Below are 18,617 nucleotides of genomic sequence, written 5' to 3' on the forward strand. Positions count from 1 at the left end.
TTAAAGAAAAAGGGGCACAAAACAACAAAACACATCTGGTTTACAGGTTTAGTGGTTTTGGCTTTTCAGGTGAAATGGAATTCAGAGCATCTGGATATTTCGTTTAGTTGAATATTTACAGAGCAAGACACCATAAACTTCTACAAACTCACATGCTGATAAATATTTACAAAGTGCTAGTGAGCTTGAGACAGAGCATCCTAATGAACGGAAAAGGCTGGAGAGTCTGTATTTTGTTTATTGTCAGCAAATCACAAGAAAAGACCAAAAACCAACAGTATGCAGGTTTGTGTCTCGCCCAGGGTTTGTTTACACAGATTAAACTAAAATTATCCTTTGAGCTGCCATTAGAATAATATTAACCGCATCAAAACTACAAAGAGCAAAATTAACATTGTGCAAAATCATTTTTTGCTAAGGTTAAAATCTTGAAAACACCTACTGAGAATGTGTCAGATTCACCAGACATTTGTCAGAAATGGGAATGAAAAAGGACTTTTCTTGACTCACATCAACTGTACAGAAAATCGGCTAATTTGGATAAATATCTGGCTAGAGTACCTCGAATACTTACTCTGTATGTATGGTTAATCCGATGTGGAGACAGCTCTTGGTGAGTAAAGGAAATCGCAACATTTCTTCTAAACTTGTAAGTCTTACAGCTGCTAATGCGAAAGTTGACAGTGTAGGGATAGCAAAACTTACAAATAGCTCCTTTTTAAACTTTTTCTTCCACAGGGAAATAGTCTTGGATCTTACTTTGTTTTCAGAACTGTGACCTTTTTCATCCCACTTGAGTTTTAGGCCTAATCTGTTTATCTTACTGTAAATCAGCAGATAACAGGGATGTAAACAGGGTGATGTTTTACAAAATGTTTAATTTTGCAAATACGTGGCCTTCAAATCACCTCTCACCTGGGGTTAATAAAGTTAAAGAGGCACTCCATCGATTTTATATAGGACCATCAGTTAACTAGTAATGGTTAGTTCTCTTTACCTTGTGGAAACAGTTTCATGTCGTGACTCATCCACATTTTCCAACCACAAATATTGATTTTAGTACCTTCAAACCTGCACGTAGGTCAAATCCTCGGGGTGAGGGCGTCCAAATCTGAAAGACATCTGTCCAACAATGCGTCAGGTTCACTGGGCAGGCGCTGGCCAAGCTGGGTGTGTTATTACAGTACAGCTGCGACAACAGAGCTTGAATCAGCAGAATACCAAAGTGGATGAATGACTGTTCATCGGTCATGCTTCAGCTGGAGAAGACTGTCTCATCTAATGTAAAGAGAGACTGCAGGCGCAGCAGAAATCTTATGTAACAGATACTGCAGGAGCACAGGGAGACGTTCAGGAGACAACAGATATCCGTAACGTCCTTATTGTCTTAATGTAAAAGATCTGAATAATAGAAACTTTCACAGACAGATCATCAATCATGATTCAGCATATGGGTATAATCTCATATATATACTTTATTTTATACTGCTAGATGAATGTATACATAGTATACAATACAAAAGACAACTGATGAAAATAACATTATCTGTACATGATGTAAAAGAAAAAAAACTGTACAAAACCATCTTTTAGATGGTATAACTGCTGGTCCCTCTGAACCAAAACAAACTGGGGATTAAGACTGAAGGGTTTTCTGTTAAATGTTAAGACTCATCACCTTTAAGTACAAAGAGTTATCTATCATCATTTTGTGATGTCTGATGGATTTTTACCAAATATTTTTAAGACTGTCGATTAATTTGAACTCCACATATTTCCAGGTGTGTTGGAGATGTTCATCAAAACAACAAAATGCAACGCCAGGATGTAAAGTACAACAATATCTGTTTGGTGGTTGATTGTGTTTTAAAGTGGATTTTACCTTTAATTTCACTATGGGTATGTTTCATGGGGAATACCTACTGAGCATATAGATATTTGGTAAAGTGGTTTTATGCTGCTAAGAGTGGTTTGAGAAATCTGTACGGATATTTTGATACTTCCTGGTCGAGAAAACTAGTGAGAAATGTTGGTCACATTTAGGGCTGGCCATCGTTCGTAAATATTGGATATTGGTACTGACACCAATTCCAGTTCTTAATCATACTTAACATACTCAATTTTATCAACTCCTTTTTACAAAAAGAAAATTACACACTCAAACGTTTGTAGTGTTCGTGTAAATAAACAACCAATCACCAGCGTTATTAGATCTAGGTCCAAGCATGCTTCATGCTCATTGGCTCACTGACGCTGATGAGATTTACTCATTTATTCCTTAGGTATCAGATGACAAGACATTTTTTGATTCTTAATAGTATGAAACTAATTTGGTTGGGCATAAAAGTATTAAAGTTCGTTATACAGCGCTAATCACAATTTACCACACCTCGTCATGACGTCTTCAAATTGCTTCTTTTGTCCAACAAACAGTTCAAAACCCAAAGATATTCAATTAACCATCACATCAAAGAGACACAAGCAGCAAAACCTTCACAGTTCAGAAGCTGGAACCAGTGAAGTTTTGACTTGAACATTACTCACTAAAGCCACCCTTTGATTATCATTCATTTCCTGTTGACAGATTAATCGATTGGTGGACTAACTTTTTACAGCCATCTTTAAAGCCTCCAGCCGCAGGAGGTGGGAGCTTTAACAGTCAGGAGAACATTTGAAGGTGATGACAGAAATGTAGCGCAATGGTTCTTTGAGTAAAGCCATACTTCTGTCCAGCTCATGCAGAGACGTGTCTCTCACAAAACTAAGGCTTTGTAGAAGGTTATAACTCTTTGGCAACACAGAACAAACAGTTGAGCAGAACGGGCAAAGACGCATTAGGATTGCACCATAACAACAGCCTACATTTACTGTAAAGACGATGCTAACATCTTAATTCTGACTCAACTAATTTACCTTTTATAAAAAAATATTTTAAGATTTTTGGTCTCTAGTAAAATTCAGGGATTCTTTGTTATTGATCCAATTGATAAAGACTGTTTCAAGTGTGTAGGATATAATGTTGACTGTCATGTTGGAAGCTTGTAAAGCCATTTTTTTTTAAGATGAACTGACTCTGAATGGCAGACCTCAGCCGATAGCACCGAATCAAGAAAAATAAACAAAGAAAGATGCAAGAACTGCAATCAGGTCTTGAACATGGCAGATACAGTACTGTGTTTCACATATCGATTAGTTCCCCAGTGAAATGAGAAAAATGTCAGTTCACAGATATCAGCACAGTGTGAGTCTCACAGACTTTCATCCATCCTTAACTTGGAATTTCATCCTCTGCATGTGTAGAAATGATGTTTGTGTGCAGATGTGTGTGATCACTGTCTCTGCATCTTTCTGCTCTGTGTACACTTCACACAGGCATCATGTCGTCGTTCCTGGTCGAGGTAGACTAACCGAAAGTCAAACCTGCCACAGATGGTTTGACAGTTTACGAGCAGACAGCTTTTCGTCTTTATTTTCATGTAAACATGATGGGGGAGGATCCTCTCTATCTCCACTGGGTTTCCCCTGCAACTACAGTCAGACTGAAGTTGAGAGTATTTCTACCCAACACAGCGAAACAATCACTGTTACGCTGATTTGGGCTAAAGGTCGTGTCAAATCATCAGTTTGACTTCCAAAGATAAGTCCATGGGCCGCTTAAGTTCTGCTCTAACATGGTTTTAGGTTGCACAGGTCCAGTTCCTGAGGCTTCCTCCTTCCAGAGCAGTGCTCTCTGGGTAGATTCCCACCATTCTCGGTCATGCAGCGCACTGGCCGCCTTTTAAAGCCCCTTCCACAGGACTTGGAGCAGTGAGACCAGGTGCCAACATCCCACATGGGGCATGGATCCCCACATGCTCTGACTGCTGCAGGCCTGTCAGCACTGTCGCAATCCACTGCAGGACGCCCCTCCATGCTCTGGCACTGCACCAGCCTCTTCTGGAGACCGCTGCCACAAGTCACCGTGCATAATTCCCAACTTCCTGTCACCCAGTGACTAACTGGCCTCTTACCCATCACCTGCTTCTTCGCTTCTACTTTGTTGCTATCAACTAAGACGCTGTTCTGCGCTTTGATGCTTCTCTCCTCTTTCTGCAGAGTTTTCTCCTCCTTGCTCTCCTTGGAGATGTAGAAAGAGTAGCGCACCCTGGGTGGAGTCATCTTCCCCACAGAGAGCACCTCCACAGTCAGAGGCTCCTGCAGGGGTCTGGTGGCCTGCAGAATCTCCACGGACGTGGAGGTGCCGCTGTACCGCAGCAGGCTGCCCTTCACCAGCAGGTCGCGCTCCACAGCCGACACCACGTAGTTGCCGTTCAGGAGGTACTTCCCGTAGCGATTCTTCACAGCTAAGTAGTTTTCATCACTGACCATTCCTCGATAGCCGCGCTGACGGATGTCAATGTTGGAGGCTCCTGCTGGCAGCATCACCACGAAGTTGTAGCCATGACTGGAGAGGAAGAGTGGAGATGTAAAATATTAATTATGCTATACATTATACATCAACACCAATGCATTAAGGCAAAGTAATAGTAGATATTATCCCTTCAGGATGTAAAATCTTGCCAGTATCACTTTGCATTGTGTAATGCAACAAAGTAATGAAGATGATTTCCTGCCAAATCCAGGATGTTTTGGTGGGAAACATGAAATTGATTTTACATGAGTGTTCTGTACTAAAAAAACACTGTGACATTTTGGTCCAGATATGGTCATATCATATATCACATATGGTTGACTCATGAACAGAGATGTTCATGCTCCAGTGATTCCTTTATGCATTTAGCTTTTACTCTGGGCTTCATTTTTACCTCACTGATCTTTCTTAGTTGTGTCTTTGAGTGATCTTAGCTGGGCGCCCACTTCTAGGGAGAGTAGCCACAGAAGTAAATCATCTCCATTTATAGACAATGATTTGGAAGAGCCAGAATAGCTTCGGCCTTCCTAAGAGCATGCTGATTATAAATGACAAAAGTCTTTTACTGGACAGGCTGAGCTTTTAATACCACACTACAATGCAAAAAGATGAAACAGATCCAGTCTGCTGTCCCGAAATGTTTGTAAGTATCTACCCGGGAGATTTCAGAGCCTAGCTGATGTAGGACAGTGGGGGATTTCCTGAAATCAACAATCATGTTCTTTGTTTTGGTAACATTAAGCTGAAGGAATGACTGTTGGCACCATGAAGTGCACCATGACCCTGTTTCTGCTCCTGTAAGACGCTGACGATCTCTGTATCTTCAGCAACTTTTATAATGTTCGAAACTCTGCGGAGAACCAGATATACATTGTATATCTGTGGAAGTGAGGTCTAAACGTAAATACCAATATACAGGCGCTCTTATATTCCCAGAGAGGACAGACATCGGCCTGTAGTTCCTCATCTTTGTTTCAGTCACTGCAAATTTGCCAAGACAATAGCAGGGAGAGGAGTACGATTTCTTCACTGTAGTTTCTTTACGTGTCGCTGCACGCCTCCCCTCTGGCCCTGTCTCCTGTTTGAAGGCCCTTGATCGTTGCGTCCTGCTTTAAAACTCTGGTCGTCCCGAGGATGAAATATGTTTTAAATTTACTTCTTCAATCTTGTCATTATCATTACTTTGTTCATTTAACAAAAAGAAAACCCCTAAACATAAACCTAATAATAAAATATAGTCGACCTCCACATTGACCTTTTCCAGCGCTTGAAATGTGCCGATGGACTTACACAGGTTTGGTGAACATCCCTGAGACCTTCTTGCAGCCCTGGTTGTCTCCACCACACACACCACACTTGTCAAACTTCTTGTTGGAGTCCAGCTTGCCATCGCAGCCCGCCTTGATGCATTTTCCCTGAACACATACGGCTGAGGTGTCAGGAGAGCAGGGCGTCCCATCCACAACCTGCAGGGTGTGAGGTTTTAGAGATTACATCATGCTGGGCTGATGTCATTGGGTTATATGTGAGTAGGAGCAACAGTAAGAAAGTAGAAAGAGAGAGCAAGACAGACGTTTTTTACTCCCAGTCTCCAAAAAAACAGTTAGAGCAGAGAGAGTGTGCAGTGTCCATGAGTGTAAACGAGATATGGCCTTGTGTTGCTGCTACATACTTGTTTTCATGCTGGTTGCATAAATAGTAGCTGACTAGCCACAGCTGTGAAGTGATACTATCCCTGCATGTTTCCCTTTCTCACCACTCCATCCATCCTGCAGCAGCAGCCACCAACACAGCACCACTCACCGCTGTGCCGCCGATGGATCTAGCTGTTACTTATTGCATTGTGGATAAGAGCCAAATCACACTAGGCAAATAGTTACTGTAAACACAGAGCGCCTCAATAAATGCTTCAATTTCACCTCCCATGAGGCTTTGACTCACGACGGGGTGTTCAATGACAAGGAGTTCAGATTTCATTAGCGAGCACAAAAGCAGCTCAGAATATTGAGAGAATTTCCCAAAGTCACGTCTCATGTTTTTAGGCAGACCTAAGGACATTTTTATTCGTAGCAGCATGATGGAAGCTGACAGAGCTGCTGTCTACAGGCCACATGCAGCCACATTCACAACACAGCCAGCAATTACCAGGCTCAAATGAGCCTCGGGTAATTATGATTGGCTGGTAATTTGAAAGCAGTGAATAGATTTGCCTTTCTCTACTTTATGAACACATCCCGTCTACAGGGTTATCTAGTAAACTTAATTTATGTTCTTGAACTTGTTGCACTTTTTCAGTGATTAGAAAAAGTGAACTATGATTGAGCCTACGTCCCACTACCTTGTGTTTATTTTAAAAAACAAAAATGACCTCCGTCCAGATGACCGGTTTAGTTCCGCATCAGAAACTATGACCATCCACGTACACGGGGTATGCATGAGCTGATGTAAACAGGAAGCAGATTATCTACTCTGCAGTTGATTAGTTGCACAAAATACAACAAATGAGAAACAGCAAAAACAGTTTTAGCAGTAAAATGCAGAATTTAACTGCACAACAGCTGCTAGCAAAGACAAGTAACTCTTGTATTTCATTATTCATGTTGCTTTCATGACTCGTAGTCAAAGCTGATAACCGGGGGTGTCTTCAAGTTCAAACAGGGACAGCAGCATTTCCAAAAGACTCAGTTTTAGGGCCTGGAAAACTAGCGAAAATGTAGCAAAACTAATGCGTATTGAAACTAAAACGTAGTAGCCTGTATGTAGCCTCAAACGGATACAATCTGATGTTTGATATCAGAAATGATTAAGTGTAAATAGTAAGTCGGACACACCTTCGGAGCGAGGACGTAGAAGTACCCAGTCCCGTTAGCACGGCAGATGAGCTTGCATTTGTCCTTGGGAGAGATGCCTGAATACTTGGGTACCCAGACCACAGATGACCCCAGCCGGTTGGTGTTCAGGTTTAAGCCATTGAACGCCTCACATTGCTCCTCACGGAAACTCTTACCTGGAGGTGGAGAAAAACAACCATAGAGTAGATTGACAACTCCTCGAGGGATCGTGATTAGTTAGCATGTCTAAGCTAATCAGGCTTTCTGTTCTTGTATATGCATTTTACAATAATAATAACACGGGCAATTAAAAGGCGTCTTATTGGGTGTGTTTTGCAAATGTAATGTAATCAATTTTCCAAAAAACCAATGTAGCATGTAAGTCGACCATTTAATTTGAGACATTTTGAAAACTTATAGCTTTCCATTAAAGTGACAAAAACAAGCTTAACTAAGAGACCGACTAATATAGTTTGCAGGTCTTTTAAACTGAGAACAAATAAACTGACTTCTCTATAGATCTAATCCATGTTGCAAGTAAATTTGTATGATGAATTTAAACTTTTCATAACATTGTGAAACATTGTGCTCCCTCAAAAATCTGAATGAATGATGCCCTTTGTGTGTCTTCCTGTGTGAACACACTCAAACAGAGATGAGTGTACCTGTGTCAGGGCAGGGGTTGAGGTTACAGGAGCGATATTTGATGCGAAGGCCGTAGCAGTATTTGCCTCCGTTCTCAGGGACCGGGTTGTCGCACTGTCTCTTGGCGAGCTGAACTCCTCCACCACAGCTTCGGGAACACTCTCCAAACGCACCCCACTTCCCCCACCGGCCGTCCACCTGCGAGGGACAGTGGTCCATCAGTTGTGCTCATAAAAAGTGACCAAGAAGGACTGATGGGTCAACACTCACCTTGATGTGCATGGTAGTGTTCTTGTCAGTGCAGGCTCCTCGGTAGCAGACCTTGCTGTTGCCACAGCTGGTGCCGTCCGCCCAGGGAAAGTGTCGGGTCTGACAGACCAGTTGTCCACGGGCCTTCCCAGTGCACCACAGTTTGGAGCAGGGCTGCATGTACGGGCAGGGTTTGGAGGCGTGACCAAAGGCTAGCTCACACTGACGGTGCAGGCTGTAGCTGGAGCCAGGCAGATTATCAGGGAGAGACAGCTGCCTCTGAGGCTGGTCCAGCAGGCAGTCTCCTGTGAAACAAACCAACAGCACGGCCATAAATCAGACTGCAGCTGCATTCCCTCATATGGATATTAAAATCGAGGTGACTTAATGACTAAAATCTGGAAGTGTGTTCAAATATCCTTCCATCTGAAGCCACCATGACCAGAGTTTTCTGAGGCCTTTGGTTGCAGCCTTTTTAATCATTGACTGTTTTGATTTCCAGCATCATCCCTGTTTCCAGCAGCAGCTGTTTTCAGTTTATAGAACAAAAGCTCTAACAAACCGACTGTATGCTACCAGTCAGCAGACAGACAACGTGAGTGACTAGCTGGTGAACATTTAGAAACGTAAAAGCAAGAAACTTCCCTCAGGAAATAAATAAAGAACAGATTAATATTGACACAAGCTACACAGTCCAGACAAAAGCCAAACAAATAGTTATGTTTAGTCATATGCATATACATGATTACTCATGTGCATACGTTTTCTCTGCTGGCAAATGTGGTTTCTTGCCAGGAGCAGGTGGTGGTGATTGTTGCTTGACAAGAGCTTTAGGTGTCATTGTGTTCACAAGATAAGAGGTTATAATACGTCCTGTGAGCAGCGCTATATCGTCAGGGTAGATAGAAAAGTGACAAGATGGGCGGGGATAACTGGTTAATGTGCAAATTCAGAAAAGATGTGATAGAGACAACAGTTAACATTGGCGTTGCTTTCCACCTCTGGAGACAGATGTTGGTGAGTAAAGGAATAAAGTTTGATACTGAACTCACAATGTTTCTTCCAGACTCGTATGTAAACAGCTGTTAATGCTAACGTTAGCTATGTAGCAATAGCAAAAACTTACAAATAGCTCCTTTAAAGTTGGTATTTAAGTTTCTCTTTACACGCACACACACAAAATTTGATGATGAACAAATTTATATGAACTTTATACATTATTTGTGCAGTACTATAATCTATCAGATCATGAAATTTTAACAGAGCAAGTTCAGCATCAAACTTGATTCCTTTACTCACCAACAGCTGTCTACAGAGGTGGAAGGCAACTCTCTTGATTAGCTTTTATTTGTATCACATCTAATGAAGTTAGAATGCTAGCCAGTTAGCTACAGCCAGGCTGCCCTGTCTTGTCACTTTCCGATAGGGAGTCACTGTAGCGTCCACTCTACCCTGAAGAAGTCGCGCTGCTCACAGGACGTATTATAACCTCTTGTACTGTAAACACAACAATGGCGGAAGCTCTTGGACTGGTCACTAAACAGCTGTTAATGCTAATGTTGGCTAAATTAAAACTTACAAATAGCTCCTGTTATGTCCACTTATGATCTGATGTGATGATATTTCTTCCTGTAGTATAAGAACTGGATTTTTTTACATTTTGTTTGTATTTCCTCATATTTCTAAGCAATAGATGATGTACGGAACAATAACTGAGCAGTACAGGACCACTCCTATCAATCTAATTGGTTAGATTTTTTTGCTGATCTCTTCCTCTTCGGTGTTTGATTTTTCTCTGGTGGTATCTTCAGTAATTTTAAAAGGTTTAGAGCCATTAGTGTTCCTTGATCTGCACCATGTCCAGTCCATCAATATGAAAATAATATGAATCAACTAAAAGGGTAACGCGAACTTGTTATCATCTTGTGGGAAGAACATGAACTGTATCATCTTCCTGATATCACGTCTCAAAATCAATTTTGCTCTTTAAAAATATTCATTGCAAGGATGGTCAGGGAAGTTCATGTAAGGTAATGACTGCAGGTTTTACAAGTCTGTATGATTTATAGTATTAAAGCAATATTCAAAAATGACTGTACAATATGAACAACGACAGATATCATTTGATCATATAAATAATGCATGAATGAGTTTAAAGCAGTTAATGCTATATGATCAATAACTTTGTCTTCAGTCTGTAGAAAAAGCAGAGATAGCTCCATGTGAGAGAGGACAGGCACCTGTTTAGATTAAGCAAATTACTCATGTAGCAGAGACAGTGGTGTTGCTTTCTGAAGTGAGAGGTCTGTTTTAGTGGAGGTGATGAACTGGTGTGTTTAATTCCGTCTATTACACACAATCCACTTGCAGTCACTTATGGGAGTTTACACTCAGGCAGGAAAAACTTGGCGAAAAGGAGCTACTGAGGAGATGATATATTAAAACATTTATTAATGTTGATAGTGGAAGAAGGAAAAGTACTAGGATATACGCAGTTCTTTTCCTTTTCAAGTGTATTTGTGTATTATTCATTGCAGTCGATTCCATTAATATAACAAATACTTTCCTAGTCCCATCCACTGATGCAGATGCTGGATATCTGGAAACAACATCACAGTAAGGCAGAATATACCCAGATATTCAACAATCTGACCAGCAGACAACATAATCCACTTTATTAGTTTTTCATTCTCCAACACTTCACAAAGCTTTGCTGTAATCTTCTCTGAGAAGCTGAGAGCTGCGTCACTTTGAGTTTACTGGATTGGAAACAGGATTTCTGGAGACGGATCCAGAGCTCTGATCCCATGTGAGGTATTTTAGCAACAGTATCAGAAGTTTTAATGTGTTTTAGATCGATTATTCCATCATTGTACCGTGAACAATATGCCCTTTCGTTCAACATGACATGGCAACTGCTGTACAGATGCCTACTAACCAAAATTTCCTGATTTTCCAGGGGAAATATCCTCAACTAAATGTATGAAACCTCCGAGAAGCAACAAGCTTGTTGCAATTTCCCTTGAAATCTTGCAAAGCCCCTTTCATGTGAGACAAAGCTCAAACGGATACATGAACATTTAGCAAGATATAAACAGTATCCTGATTCAAGAGACATTGCTTGTTTCAATTCCCTTTGGATGTTAGCAGAGCTTTAGTAATCTGAGATGCAACTAAGTATTAATTATAACTCTCAGATGAACGTACCTAAAGATGCTAATGGGATCTTAATACAAGAGAAATCTTACAGCCAAAATCACCAGCCACAACCAAGTTTGAGTTAAATATTCTTCAGTTCAATATCCTGCAAAAAACAGCGTCCAACAACTTCAAACCCTGACATAGTGGACCACCGAGGAAGTGGGCAGCAGCAGATGCAAGAAACGCCATGATCGCTTACTCCTTAATAAGTTGTCCGAAATTATATGCACCAGCGACGTCAGGTCAGAGTAACAGTGAGGAAGGGTCAGAATGTAATGTGATGTACACCTGAATGATTATGACTGGCTGTTATTAGCTACACAGCTGTGACTGTAAAGGATACTTCAAAGCCAGTCAGTCAATTCAAGAGTGACTTTAGTGCTCTATGCTTCATTTTCTTCATACAAGAGAAATATTTTTGTCCTTCAGTCATACTACTGAAATAATCAGTATAACTGTGATAAATTAGAGCCAAGGTCTGTTTCTTGTGGGTTAGATTACTACCAGCTGACAGCGTGAAGCCTGGACAGAATTAGTGGTCCATCTGAGTCCAGAGACATATACAGGAAGTGTTTACTAACCGTGACCTCTGTCCAGGAACTCGGTAATGATGGCGGCGCTGCACACAGACCAGGGTCGGCTCCTGTCAATCTGAATCAGCGTGGGAGACATCATGTGGTTGTCCTTTAGTTTCCCAAATACCTCCTCACATGCCTTCACATTGTCGTGGGGCATGTTGAAGACGTGGCCTGGGGTGGGGGGGGTGGTGGGAACAGAGACAAGAAGGTCACGGCTGTTGTTAGAGTCAAGTAGGTCTATTTACAGTCACACCGTGATTTAAAACACGATAAGGAGTTAGTAACAATTGCCTGGTAGACGCAGTGAAGTTTCTGTGGTGATGACACTGAAATATGCATCTGTTAACTCTGTGTTAGGCAAAGTGGACTCAAATTGGACTGGTTTGAAGCTAATATCATAGCAGACAGGAATGCATGTATGCATGGGAATATACAGCGTGGCATACGTCCATGTTCTAAAGCTAGACTGATGGTGGGGGGGGGGGGATTTGGTTCCCAAGGAATTTGTGTCCTTCCCTAAATATGAACATGAAGTACTTTCCAAAAGAAAAAAAAACAGACTGTTCAATCATGGGGACAGGATCATGTTGAGGGGAAATTGTGTAATTACTTAACATACATGAGGTTAGTGTAAACCAATGCCTCTCTTGGGGCCTCAAGAGTTACTTGTGCATCTGGTCTGAGGCAGGAGTCCTGCTTCTTTTACAGACCCCACAACCGCTGATTATTAAAAATGTGAAAGAACAAGTCACTTGTATTATTAACAGGGTTAGCATTAGCAGTGAGTAAAACTACATGTATTTTAATGCTATCTATTAAACTGCATCAGAAAACAGGTTAGCAGTGTTCAACTTTAGCTCTTTTTCCATTTTAAAATCTCACATATATATCAGACTAAATCACAAACTCCTGAGGAATAAAAAAGTATGTATTGTCAGTTAAGTTGCTGTAAATTCATTACTTTAAGCTGTACTGGACACACAAATCAAATCAGTATAATCTCATAATTCAGGTCCATGAAACAGCTAATGTAATATCAATCATCAGTTATCAGTCTCTTGTCTGTGGGGCTCAGTTAGAAGAAAAACTATAACATAACAGTTTCAATGCAGTTATATGTTTTTTTTCTTGAAAAATAACAGTTTGTTCATCTGTTTATCCTGTTATATCCTATTATGGCATCTTTTTGGTTTTCGTTTCTGACACGTTGGAGCCAAACCTGGCAACCTCACTGGGACATCAGGACTTGATAAAACTTGATAATCTGCACACAGTTACCAGACATAGCTGTTGATTCTCAGGCAAAACTCAAGGCATGTAACTTCCCCTAAAACCACAAACAATCATTTTACATTTCTCTTTCTGCACATAAAAAGATGCACCATATAAATGAGTTGGCTTTTAAAGACGTTATAAACTTTGGATAAAGCAGGGTAACTGTTAAGCTAAGCTAACCATGTCCTTGCTCCAGCTCCTTAATTAATACACAGACATGAGAGTGGTATCAAACTTCCCATTTCACTCTTGGAAATCTAAACTTTCGTTTGGAAGACCCAGAGATCTGCTAGTTTTGATTCTGCTCGCCTGATTAGGGGCTGATTTACAAATGAACATCAGGTAAATGTAATTAAATAGCTGGTAGGACTGAAACCCTGCAGTGTTCTGGGATCAGGACTGAGAACCACAGCCGTATAGATCACAAGAAAGTTGCAAAGCCCTCCAGGCAGGCCGGTTTGCACACTGATTATGTGTGTATACGTCCGTCAAAGCAGACTGCATAATTCCTCTGACATTTTAAGTTAAGGTTATATGCAGCTCTTGCCTTGAGCGCATCTCACTCTGAGGCCTGCTACAGCTCAGGTGTGTATTAGCATAAATCCAGAATGCATAGTATGAAAGTTCAGCCCCTGCCAATCAACTGACCGAGTTCGTGGGCCGTCGTGAAAGCGGAGGGCAAGCCGTCGTCCTCGATGACAGAGCAGCTCCTCTTCGGGTCACACATGGTCCCGACGTCAGCCATCCCAAGTGTATCACAGGTTGTGGACCCACAAAGATCCTGGTGACACACAGAGAGATAAGGGTTAATTTTTTCTTTATTGTCATAGGAAGCATGAAAAATCAGATCGGACTCATGTTCCAAACATGCTTTGTGTGGTTGCAGCATTAATAGACCATAGAAGGCACTAATACAAAGCACATGGCACATGGGTTTGCTTATTGCTGCTCTGCTCTCAAAATATATTGCGGCACAAGGTCAGGGGAGATAGCCCATTACAGATTTCCCCTCGGTGTTTGGATAAGGGGTAAGACGTAAGGAGATAGTTTGGGAGGTCTAGATGAGTCCCACCTGCAGGGTAAAGGGAAACCATGTCAACTCCACTCTGCACTACAGCTTAGTCTTTATGACTTAATGGCTAATTCTTGCTGTTTACTCTTTTCCCCTTGGGGTACTTCCACTTTTGCTAATTTTCCTGGCCTTGTCAGACATAAACTTCAAAACGCCTTAAAAAAACATCCATACTTGTCATGTCATGGTGCTGTGGTTATCTTATAAGCCTCCCCAGCAATAGCAATGGCTGTTGGGACCGGTCGGTCGGTCGGTCGGTTGGTCGGTTGGTCCACCACTTTGGTACAGACTGAAATACCTCAGCAGATGTTGGATGGGATCCAAGGAAATTTTGTAAATTTTCTTCAATGATGAATCCCATTGACTACAGTGATCTCTTGACTTTTCCTCTAGCGCCATCATGATGTTTGTGGTTTTGAGTGAATTGTTGAATTTGTTTAGACATCAGGAGGAATTGTAATAACTTCGGTGGTCCCTTAGCTTATTATCTAGCACCACCTACCTGCATGACATTATCCTCAGCTGTACTTTGTGTTTTGTGCAAATTAACAAATGTTAGCGTTTTTACACTCTAAACTGATAAGGTAAACATTACACATGCTAAAGGTTAGCATGTTACCATTGTTTTTGTGATCATGTTAGCATTAAGCTCAAAGCAGCAGTGGTCCTCAGTACATCACATACAGCTAACATAGCTGTAGACTCTTAGCATGTTAGCATTTTACACACTAAACTAATATGGTGAACACTAGAGCATGTTGGCATTGTTTTTTCTGAGCATGTTAGCATGCTGACATTAGCATTTAGCTCAAAGCCCCAGTGGTCCTAAGTAGATGTGCAGCCTCACAAGCAGCTAGCATAACTGTAACCTCATAGTCTTGTCACTCAACATCATAGGAAAAGTTACAAGCCTTTTCCCTCTCACACAAGTCATTATTAATGGAATATTGGCCACGGCTCATTGGTTTTAAGGATGACTGATGCTTTGCTGCATCCCGTGGCTCTCTGGGTGTATCTAACATTTATTTTATTTCTGTTTGGATCTTTCTGGTCAGGGACTGTGTTATTATGTTTCATCAAAAATAACTTTCTTGTTCTTTTGTAGTGTTCAAAGTAAATCAGAAAACACTGTGGATGATGAACTTGTTAACCCAGTGTTTCAGTGAGGCCCTGGGATGCCAGAAGCGATTTCTGCCAGCCATGTGTATTCCACACCACTTGCTCTCCGTAACCTATTACAAGATTTTTTCCAACGCAGCAGCTGCGCTCATTGTGCCCTACAAGGACAACAACACTGGACATGGACTTTCCTATATATAAGTGGCTTCAGTGTAAATGAGGGATCTTTCCCGTCACTGGGATGATTGTTCAGTCGTTCTGACCTTGAAGTGTTTTTATATGTTGCTGTGCAGTGAAGGAGAGAGGTTGTGTATCAGATGGCCAGCCGGAGCCAAAAACTGGACCTAATTGAAAGCAGGCAGCAACAGCGAGACGTCAGAGAGAAGTTAGTGACTGTGGAGAAAGATTTACTCGTCAGCGGTCACAGCTCTGGTGGCCACATGGGATTATCTCACAGTTGTGGCTATGCTGAGAGCTTCAGATAGTGTCAGCTCACATCAGCTCGAATGAAGGAGAAATTTGGATTCTAGTATTTTTATAAAACGCTTTGGTCTTTATGAAGGTTCTTTATGAAGGCAGACAATGACCCAGTTATTATTCTGTAGAGGCAGAGGTGAGGTCTTTCATGGAAAGAACTGGCTCAGTTGATCTTTTCCAGTGACTCATTGAAGCAGCTAACACAGAACTAAATGAAGGGCATTGAACAGCTGTGATAGATAACACACTGGTTCACAGATGGATCAGTGAATGGGTGCAACGGTCGCAGGTCAAGTGGAGAAAGTGACCACAAAGATGCAAAACGACTGCAAAGAGACACAAAATGAACCCAAAAAGATGCACAATGAACACAAAACGACAACAATGATCACAGTGTAAACACAAAGAGATGCCAGATGAGTTGTTTCTGCGTGGCTGAGTCTTGTGGTTCACCTGTACAGACTACAAATGTCATTTTGTGTCCCTTTCAGTCTGGCTGTCTTTCTCATATCTCTGTGCCCAGGACCCTTTATCTTATAATCTGTCTGTGCACATGTATGAGTGCAGCATGTCTGTTCTCTTCCTTGTACCAGCCACTGTATTAGATGAGTTCAGAGTTTGATGGAGCTCCCTCCTCCTCCCCTGCTGCTGCTGCTGCTGCTTACCTGCTTGGTGAAGAGTATGGCCGTGTCCCAGTACTCAGGATGCTTGTCATTGTGTTTGTTCAGCTTCTTCTGCCAGGAGCAGAAGTTGCGCAGAGTCAGAGCGGCATTAGTGGAAACCTTGGGTCCCTTGTCGGCTTCATTCAGCACCATGAAGCCCACCACCACTATGTTTATGGAGTTGAAAATGCTGGGGTGTTTGTACAGCCTGGCTGCCACTGACATCAGGGTCAGGAGGTAATGCTTCAGGTCGTCCCCGTGAAATTTAGCCATAGATTCATCCGCCACCACGAGCACCTCCACAAATCTGGGGATTGAGGCAAACCTCTTGGATCTCCCCAAGGTTTTCAGCACAGTTTCAGTTAAGCCATCGTTATCCAGTTCACTCATGTACTTGTATTTCTCCAGGGAAGCGGTGGAGCTGGTGTCAGGTGCAACTCCACACCTGCTGGTGAAGTTGCCTCCTGAGTGCGCAGCGCGTCTCCTGCGGCGGATGACATGCGTCCTGTCCAAAGAGTTTCTAAATCCTGCTGCGTCTTCAGTCCTGTCCTGGCTGATGAAATACTCCATGCCTTTATAGTAGAACCCCCCGTGGAGACCTTTGCACAGGCTGAGCGCGGCAAAGGAGTCTGGATCTGTGTTGACATCACCGGAGTAGAAGCATTCCCTGAGGTCGGAGGTGTTGGATGCTAAGGAGCCGCTCTCAGGAGGGAAGGTTCCCGGTGCAAGGAAGCTAGAATCCGGCGCGAGGTGCAGGTAAAATTCCTCTTTGAACGCATTTAGTTTAATAACGATCTGTCTTTCATTCACCTGCTCCGCGCGCCGGTGCAGATGCTTTTCATCCTCTTGGTGATCCACGCGAACAGGTGTGAAGAAGTCTACCTCCATGCAAAATGTTAGTTTCAGATAAAGAATGAATTTTATAAAAACAACGAAAGAATGAATTAGTGCAGCCATCTCTGCTCCTGCACGGGAAAAGTCCTGACTGGAACTCAGCTGCGGTGCGTTCGCGTGCAGTGAGAAGTTGTGCGCAATGGCAGCGCCGCTTGTGCGTCCTCACAGAACTAAGCACCTTCACTGGCGTCCAGCTGCTGTCCCATCCTGCACCGTCTCCACTCTGGACACCAACTTCTCTGAGCAGCTGCGCTTTAAAGTCGCGCACAAACACTGACGGTGATCACTGATGTCAACTGAGACCTGAACGTGTGCGCGCGCGCGCGCTAGAGAGAGAGAGAGCTCATTGGTCATAGCGTCTCGGTTTGCGCTGCAGACTGCAGCCACTTGTAACTCTCCAAATATTATTGTTGCTGTACAGCATGTGTGACAGGAACTGGAGCATCAGCCCCCCTCCCACCGCCCAGCCTCACTGAGAGGGGGACACACAAGCAGCAAAAGGCAACACGCACGCGCGCGCGCACATACACAGACTGGTTTAATTTGGAGGTTTAAAGATAAGATAGTCTTTTATTAGTCCCACACAGGGGAAATTACTGTGTCACAGCAACAAGAAACAAAAACAATACAAGAAACAACAACTGCAAAATGTCAATAATAAATACTTCGAAAGATGAATGATAGATAATAATACAATATTTACATTTCGTCATTCATTTCAAACGAATGTGTCTGCACCATAAACTTAAACCTCATAACTGTAAACTTAATGAAGGAACACATCTCCACAAATCTCTCATGTCCTTTTATTTATGTGGATATTTCTTCTTTTCATTTTCTTTCCTTTTCAAAACATCAAATTTTACCTTCTTATCAAACTCAACATAAACACTGTCATGCAAACGCAAATGTAATTTTCTCTGCGCATCGTCCTGCAGAGGACAGAGACAAAGAGGGAAACGCAAACTTAAAGCAAAGGCAAAGAGCGACACCTGTTTGCGCCTGAAATCTGCTGGAGCATCATCGTGTCTGTGCGCGCGGATAAGTTCGTAATGTTCTGGCGCCATCTGCCGGTTAATGCGCTAAACTGCGTCTCCAGGATCATTTTTATTGATGAAAGTTCTCACATTCCTCGCGCACAGGCTCAATAAAAGTCATTTACATTGCGCCGGACAGAACATGAGTCCAGTCTTCAGCCTGTTA

The 18,617-nt window shown here is 42.2% G+C and overlaps 1 protein-coding gene across 1 annotated transcript; it reads right to left on the reverse strand.

Annotated features, from left to right (window-relative positions):
- Nucleotides 1-1,449: 1,449 nt before the first annotated feature.
- On the reverse strand, nt 1,450-17,799 carry LOC130167681 (A disintegrin and metalloproteinase with thrombospondin motifs 15). The gene is made up of 8 exons (XM_056374100.1): nt 16,524-17,799; nt 13,839-13,971; nt 11,919-12,086; nt 8,158-8,441; nt 7,908-8,085; nt 7,243-7,418; nt 5,702-5,877; nt 1,450-4,444 (listed from the first exon to the last, which is right to left on the reverse strand). Exons 1-8 carry the CDS (start codon nt 17,475-17,477, stop codon nt 3,667-3,669), a joined length of 2,847 nt encoding a protein of 948 aa, XP_056230075.1. The 5' UTR covers nt 17,478-17,799; the 3' UTR covers nt 1,450-3,666.
- Between the last annotated feature and the right edge of the window lie 818 nt (nt 17,800-18,617).

Source organism: Seriola aureovittata, chromosome 4 (genome assembly GCF_021018895.1).
Source record: "Seriola aureovittata isolate HTS-2021-v1 ecotype China chromosome 4, ASM2101889v1, whole genome shotgun sequence".
In the NCBI taxonomy this organism is placed as follows: Eukaryota; Metazoa; Chordata; class Actinopteri; order Carangiformes; family Carangidae; genus Seriola; species Seriola aureovittata.